Source organism: Procambarus clarkii, chromosome 12 (assembly GCF_040958095.1).
Source record: "Procambarus clarkii isolate CNS0578487 chromosome 12, FALCON_Pclarkii_2.0, whole genome shotgun sequence".
NCBI lineage: Eukaryota > Metazoa > Arthropoda > Malacostraca > Decapoda > Cambaridae > Procambarus > Procambarus clarkii.
In genome coordinates this window covers 47,029,718-47,038,300 of record NC_091161.1, presented here as the reverse complement: position 1 = coordinate 47,038,300, position 8,583 = coordinate 47,029,718, and the positions used below count along the sequence as shown (strand labels likewise).

At 41.4% G+C, this 8,583-nt stretch overlaps 1 protein-coding gene across 1 annotated transcript; it reads left to right on the top strand.

Annotated features, from left to right (window-relative positions):
• The first annotated feature begins 1,291 nt into the window (after positions 1-1,291).
• On the top strand, positions 1,292-8,365 carry LOC138363922 (zinc finger protein 271-like). The gene has a single exon (XM_069323383.1). It carries the CDS (start codon positions 1,841-1,843, stop codon positions 2,969-2,971), a length of 1,131 nt encoding a protein of 376 aa, XP_069179484.1. The 5' UTR covers positions 1,292-1,840; the 3' UTR covers positions 2,972-8,365.
• The last annotated feature ends 218 nt before the right edge of the window (positions 8,366-8,583 follow it).

Genomic DNA, 8,583 nt, shown 5'->3' with positions numbered 1-8,583 from the left:
ATGTCAATGACTACATGTATTATCAATATGTCATGCATTATTAACATCTCATGTACTATGGTAACAAAGGAAATGTGTATTTAAATTAAATTTGGTGTATCATTAATATAAAAATCTCGGTATTTATTAGTTCATTGTGTATGTGGTACAGTATTGTTTTTAATACTATTGTTTGACAAGAATACATTTTAAGATTTTCAAATTAATTATTTTTATTATCAGGTTCTAATAAAAAAAGTTTAATATATATTTTCAGTTTTAAAACATTTCATACTTTTTCTCCTATGTGAGCCATTGTAAATGTTGAGAAAGCATTAAAATAAATAATCTTTATACTGTATAGTAATTATGATTTTTTTCTTAGGTAATTTGCTCTTAAGCTCAAAAGGCTCTCCAAATAAGATAATATATCAGTGTTCTTAATGCTCAGAATTTATTTATTTATTCACATATTTACATGACTGTATTGGGGATTTAAAAATAACAATGTGCATGGTACATTGGATCAGTAAGTTCTTGTAAAAATCACATACGTATATTTTTGCAAATGACAAACCACATGAGGGTCCACTGTACCTGACTCTCTTGCTATGGTTATATTTATAATAAGACATCCATCAGTTCTGTGGTTATATTTATAATAAGACATCCATCAGTTCTGTGGTTATATTTATAAGAGAATATCCCTCAATTCTCTGATCATATTTATAATAAGACATTCCTCAGTTTTTTGGTTATATTTATTATAAGACATTCCTCAGTTCTGTGGTTATATTTATAATAAGACATTCCTCAGTTCTGTGGTTAAATTTATAATAAGACATCCCAAATTCTGTGGTCACATTTGTAATAAGGTTCTGTAGTGAAACATCTTAATACTGTGGCTGTATTTATAATAAACCATCCCTCTCTGCTGTTGCTATATGTACAGTATGATAAATCAGTATAATTATAAATAAATTTATAATATATTTAATTTTCCTATACAAAGACATTTTGTTAAATCTTAAAAAAAAAAAATTGCCACAGGATTTGTTTGTAATATTTACAAAGTTATACACGGACACTAACTTTCCTGCTGGTGAACGCATGTGGAGACGTAGATTTGTATGTTTGCTTTTACACTTGCTGATTCACAGGAAATATTGTAGAGTATATTTTATGTCTAGCACATTTTATAATATAATAAGCACAATATTATCTTACTATTTATGAATAATACCAGTGGTTTACATATTGTAACTTTTTTCCATTCTCTTGTGTCTTTGACAAGTAATTAAATTACTTATATTCCTACAAAAGTTAGATTATTCCAATTGCTTATCTGATATTGAGTGCCATCTGTTGACAACAGAGTTAACACTATAACCTGTGTGCTCTATTCTGGTTACTCTATACTGATTGCTATGTAAATATTTGCTTTAGTAATAAATAAAAGCTCATGCATTTAAAATATATCAAATATATTACTAAGATTTATAAAGAACACAACAATTTATAAAGGAGACAAATACTAATAATAATTGTCTACAAGACTTAACTAATGAAATGTAGAATATTTCATTAGATAATACTTGCTTTTTGGATCAAATAGCTGTAAAGGTTTATACAATCAAGAAAACTGTACAAATATTTATTCAAAAGAAAAATGTCATCAGTGTTGAATGTTCAAAATTATATTATGAAAACATCTCGCATAATAGCATACAAAACATTTAGAGAAAAAAAGTAAATACATTGTCTTGACTACTTTCAAAAATATCAAAATTTATATAAGTGACAGTTCAGGAGAAAAGTCATATCACTGTAGAATGTGTCTGAAAGACTTTAAAAATAAATTATGGCTAATAACACACACACAAGGATTCATACAGGAGAGAAACCATATCACTGTTCAGTGTGTCAAAAAGATTTTTCATTTAAATCAAATCTAATAACACACATGAGGATTCATACAGGAGAGAAACCATATCACTGTTCAGTATGTCAAAAAGATTTTTCACTTAAATCAAATCTAAGAATACACATGAGGATTCATACAGGAGAGAAACCATATCACTGTTCAGAATGTCAAAAAGATTTTTCACTTAAATCAAATATAATAACACACATGAGGATTCATACAGGAGAGAAACCATATCACTGTTCAGTATGTCAAAAAGACTTTTCACAAAAATTATCTCTAATAACACACATGAGGATTCATACAGGAGAGAATGCATATCACTGTTCAGAGTGTCAAAAAGACTTTTCACGAAAATCAAATCTAATAACACACATGAGGATTCATACAGGAGAGAAACCATATCACTGTTCAGAATGTCAAAAAGACTTTTCATACAAATTATCTCTAATAACACACATGAGGATTCATACAGGAGAGAAACCATATCACTGTTCAGTATGTCAAAAAGATTTTTCATTTAAATCAAATCTAATAACACACATGAGTATTCATGCAGGAGAAAAGCCATATCACTGTTCAGAGTGTCAAAAAGACTTTTCACACAAATTATCTCTAATAACACACATGAGGATTCATACAGGAGAGAAACCATATCACTGTTCAGTATGTCAAAAAGACTTTTCACTTAAATCAAATCTAATAACACACATGAGGATTCATACAGGAGATAAACCATATCACTGTTCAGTATGTCAAAAAGACTTTTCACTTAAATCAAATCTAATAACACACATGAGGATTCATACAGGAGAGAAACCATATCACTGTTCAGAATGTCAAAAAGACTTTTCACACAAATTATCTCTAATAACACACATGAGGATTCATACAGGAGAGAAACCATATCACTGTTCAGTATGTCAAAAAGACTTTTCACTTAAATCATCTCTAATAACACACATGAGGATTCATACAGGAGAGAAACCATATCACTGTTCAGAATGTCAAAAAGACTTTTCACACAAATCAAATCTAATAAAGCACATTAGGATTCATACAGCATAAGAGTCATTTGAATATTGTAAAAAACACACAGAAATCACAATAGCGTGATGCATCAATGAACAAATCCACAAGGACCGTGACGATGATTTGAACCTATGTCCAAGATCATCCCAGACGCTTCCTTATCGACTGAGCTACGACATGGTAAAAAGAGTTGAAACCAGAAGTTTTACTGAACTTACTTGAATCCTGCAGTCTCTCCGAGACACAAACCAGGGTTTTACACAGCTCCCTCATGCACTCTAGCTATGTCAATAGGCCGTTCTACCTCTTCTGACGTAGGTTCGAATCCTCGTCACGGCCCTTGTGGATTTGTTCATTGAAGCATCACGCTATTGTAATTTGTGTGTGTGTAATGAAGTGAGGGGAAGAGGTAAAACAACCAAAGAACTCCCTCCCAAAAGAAAACAATAAAACTTACGTGGTTATTACTTTCTCTTTTCCCCTCCAGCTTTTACTGCACATAACTCTACTGCTCTCTTGATCTGTCTTGATATTCCCTTCATCCCCCGACTTTTTCAGTCACCCTTTCAGTGATTTGTGGTCCGTATCTTTGTGAGTAAATGGTATGCAGTCTGTTCCGTTTATCTCCCCTCAAATTTTACGCTTTCTCTTCATGATCCTAAACACTTGTTGGACTCTTTACCAGAGCCTATGCTCCTTTTGGATGATTTTAACTGTCAGCATACCCTCTGGGGAGATATTCTGACAAACACCCGGGGACACCCTCTTGAACCATTTGCGCTCACTTCTCTTCCTTTATAACTAGTGAATTCTGGTGAACCCACTCATGTTGATTCCTACCATTTCCTGTATTGATCTTTCTGCTTATCTTCTCTTTATATGGACTTCACCTGGGGGGTTCTTGATGACCTACATAACAGTGACCTTTTCCCCATCCTTCTCACTTTTCTTCTCACCCTCCCCTCTCCTTTCCTAGGTGGAAGTTTGACAAGGCTGTTTGGAACCTCTTTACCTTTGTGTTACTCTTTCCGACCTCTCTGATTTTCCTCTTTCCCGAGCCCCGGTTGAGGGCCTCGTAGCCTGGTGGATAGCGCGCAGGACTCGTAATTCTGTGGCGCGGGTTCGATTCCCGCACGAGGCAGAAACAAATGGGCAAAGTTTCTTTCACCCTGAATGCCCCTGTTACCTAGCAGTAAATAGGTACCTGGGAGTTAGTCAGCTGTCACGGGCTGCTTCCTGGGGGTGGAGGCCTGGTCAAGGACCGGGCCGCGGGGACACTAAAGCCCCGAAATCAACTCAAGATAACCTCAAGATAGCCCCCCTCCTCCTTTCATGACACAGTTTTTGATGCTGCCCTCAGCTCTGTTCCTCGCTCTACCTCCTGGGGCGCACAGAAGTGTGTTCCCTGGTGGAATGCAGCCTGTGCTCAGGCTGTCCACTGTAAGCGTGCAGCCTGGAAGAAACACCGTTGTTGATGGACGCCTGATTCTTTGCTTTTGCGCCAGAAGTCAAGTGTGGTGGCCCGTAGGGCCATCTGTACGACTAAGAGTGAGAGTTGGAGATCTTTCATATCCACTATTATGTCTAACACCCCTCTGCCCCTGATCTGGGAGGAAATCTGCAAGTTAGTGGGTAAGTTTTTTCCAGATGTCTTGCCAGTTCTTCACCTCTGTGGTTCTATTGTGGCAGATCCGGTCTCGGTCAAAACCGAACTGGGTTCACACTTTTCAACTGTTAGCTCCGATTCTCATCTTCCGCCTTTCCTTACTCTTAAGCCTCTTCTTGAATCTTGTCACTTAAATTTTCAAACACCTCTTCATCTTCTCTATAACGCTCCTCTCTCTCTCTCAGAACTCCAGTCTGCCCTGGCCTTCTGTGGTTCTACAGCGGCGGGTTCAGATGATATTCATTATGTAATACTTTGACATCTCCCTCCATACATATTTCAGTATTTACTGAATGTTTATAACAGTGTCTGGAAGTTGTCTTCAGTTCCCGAGGACTGACTTGAGGCGGTTATTCTTCCTATTTGAAAACCTAGTTCTCTGTGGTCATTCCCTAAAGACTTTCGCTCCATTGCTTTAACGAGTTGTGTCTGCAACCTCTTTAAATGTATGGTCAGTGTCTGTCTGATATGGTTCTTGGAACGCTATCACCCCTCTCTCTCCTTCTCAATTTGGCTTTCGCAAGTGTTGCTGCATGACTGATGTCCTCCTGAACTTAGAGGTCTATGTTTGTACTACCTTTGCTGTGAAGATCTTCATGGTTGCAGTCCTTTTTGACCTGGAAAAGGCGTATGACACCACCTGGAGATACCACATTCTGTTCCAACTCTGTTCTTTTGGCCTTGATGGCAATCTCCCTCTCTAACTCAAGATCTTCCTCTCTTGTCGTTCCCTTAGAATGAGATTCTAAGGGAACCTCTGCCTCTTTTCAGCAATATGAAGGTGTACCTCAAGGTTGTGTTCTGAGCAGTACTATTTTCCTGGTAACCCTCAATGGTCTTCTTTCCTCCCATCCCTCTGGCATTTTCTCTTATGTTGATGATCTTACCCTCTGCTGTCTAGGTGATGACTCGCCTTTTCTCCAATGGCGGCTTCAACTTGCGATTGATGCCATGTCGTCCTGGTCCACCAATCATGGCTTCAAGTTCTCTCCAACTAAGACTTGTGCTATGACCTTTACTCGGAAGCAGGTCGTTCTTCAACCCCACTTTGTCCTCTTTATAGTAATCCTCTTTTATAAAGGATTCTGTTAAACTTTTTGGGTTAATCTTTGATATTTGCTTGTCTTAATCACCCCTTATCTCTTACCTTCGAGTTGAATGCTTCAAAGCCCTTAACTTACTTAAGGTCTTGTCCCATACTTCCTGGGGAGCTGAAAGGCGCATGCTGCTCTCTTTACATTCCTTTCTCATGCTGTCTAAATGCAATTATGGCTGTCCTGCTTACTCTTCTGCCTCCCCCCCCCTCCCTGTTCAGCTCATTGATGCCATGAGGGGGGCTTAGTGGGCGGCTGCTGGAGTGTAATGCTCCTTGGGACACTCCTCTGCCCTTTTGTAGCCTTGTGCTCCTGCTGCTATCCTCTCTAATTGTGCTGAACAACTTTTCCTTTCCCTTCTGTTTCGTTTTTCTCCCCCTCTCTTCTCCTATCTGCTTGTCGTTTCCTGCCGACCTTTTGCTTGTTTTGGTTATTCCTTTGGACTTCTTCTATTTTGACGCCTGGGTGCTTGAGGAGGCATACTCTTGCACCCGTAGAACTGTAGTACCCAAAGTCGAGAGCGAGGGGAACCTTTTATTGTCAATCCTCCTTTCATCACTGAACACGATCTCGACAGACTGACGGTTCTTAAGGTGGCGTTTGTGGGGCGTATACTCACGACACAGCCCTAGGAGGCCACGGTATGATCAGCAATAGCTTCTTGTTGGGTGTCCTGCCTCTAACTGTGCCTCCATGGTAGGTGTGGGGGCACATTTGTGAATGAATGTTTCTTTTTCGTCCTCGTGTTAAATTTTGTTTCTCCTTTACCTTCTCAGGCTCGTGGGGTTGGCAACCAAGCCCCTGAGTCGGTCCATGTTGGAAGACCAGGCTCTGCAGCCTCCGCTGCATTAGGCCCCGACCTTGCTCCTCCTTTGGCCAGAATGTTTTGGCATTTTGGCAGTAATGTGCATTTACAAAGGTGAAATGTAATTCTGATCAGCTTCCATATATACTTTATACACATTCATATACATACACACACACACATATTGTGACTGCGTTCCCCCCCTGATATTTCTCCCACGCCTGCTGTAAGAGTCATATCCACTTTGCCCGAGCGTTCTGTTCATTACTGGCAGCAGTTTGATATATGTGGGGGAGTGTAATGTTCTCGCGTTGGCGAGAAATTCGTAAAAGAAGAGTATTTTGGCCTGTGGTATAGGCCCTTTAGGGAGCCAATATGGCGCTGGCCCCTCTGTTTTGTTGCCAAAACTGTGTGACGTCAGTGACACCAGATTGGTCACCGACAGCGACGTGGCACAGGGAGCCAATGAAAACCTCCCGTGGCAAATATGATGTCACGAAGGCAGGGGGGGTCCGGTCATCCCGCCACTCTGGCGCCACCAGTCTGAGATAGCACACCAAGGAGGTCGGACGTGTGCTGGGGGGGTCCTGTCAGTTGGATAGTTTACCCCATCTCTGGAGGAGTTACGCATCACCAGTGGTCTGCCAGCACCTGTGGGGTCTTCCTTCGTTCATGTGTTTGACCAGAGAGGGAATTGATGGAATATTGAGCAACAAGTGCTCCCGGGACAGGTGTTGTGCAGGTGAAGTCTAGGCAGTGACGTATGGGACGTCTGATAGCTTCACAGTGATGACGTAGTGGCTGGGCCGATCCTCCGTGAGGGAATCAGTCTGACACGAAACGTCAAGGTGGACGGATGTGTGAAGGTTGGTCCTGTCAGTTTGACAGTTGTACCCCGATCCCGTGGATCTTACGCGTCACCCGTAGTCTGCAAGTACGCCGAGAGGTCTTCCTTCATTCCATGTGTGGACCGAAGAGGGAATTGACGGAATATTGAGCATCAAGTGCTCCAGGGTCAGGTGCTGTGCAGGTGAAGTCTAGGCAGTGTCGTCTGGGACGTCTGATAGCTTCACAGTGACGACGTAGCGGCTGGGCCAATCCACCGTGAAGCAGTGAATGAAGAAACTAATTGGGAATCCGGACGACTGCAGCCGAGAAGTAGGTTGTTAGCCGTAGCTGGGAGAAGTCGACGGCCGGGAGACCGACTCCAACCCTACAAGACGTTGTGGAGGAGCACGGACCTGCAGAGGACAGAACACGGAGACGACGCGTTTATTTTGGGACATTGAGTGAGTTCCTGGAGGACACAACAGTGTGTGTGTTACCTTACCTTGAGGTTACCTTGAGGTGCTTCCGGGGCTTAGTGTCCCCGCGGCACGGTCGTCGACCAGGCCTCCTGGTTGCTGGACTGATCAACCAGGCTGTTGGACGCGGCTGCTCGCAGCCTGACGTATGAGTCACAGCCTGGTTGATCAGGTATCTTTTGGAGGTGCTTATCCAGTTCTCTCTTGGACACAGTGAGGGGTCGGCCAGTTATGCCCCTTATGTGTAGTGGAAGCGTGTTGAACAGTCGCGGGCCTCTGATGTTGATAGTTCTCTCTCAGAGTACCTGTTGCACCTCTGCTTTTCAACGGGGGTATTCTGCACATCCTGCCATGCCTCCTGGTCTCATGTGATGTTATTTCTGTGTGCAGGTTTGGGACCAGCCCCTCAATTATTTTCCACGTGTAAATTATTATGTATCTCTCCCGCCTGCGCTCAAGGGAGTACAGATTTAGGCTCTTTAGTCGGTCCCAGTAATTTAGATGTTTTACTGAGTGGATTCTAGCAGTAAAGGATCTCTGCACGCTCTCCAGGTCAGCAATTTCTCCAGCTTTGAAAGGGGCTGTCATTTCAGCAGTACTCCACTCTAGAGAGCACAAGCGTTTTGAAAAGTATCATCATCGGTATAGCATCTCTAGTGTGAAAAGTTCTTGTTATCCAACCTGTCATTTTTCTTGCAGTTGTGACGGCTACTTTATTGTGTTCTTTAAAGGTAAGGTCTTCCGACATGAGTACACCCAGATCCTTTACATTGCCTTTT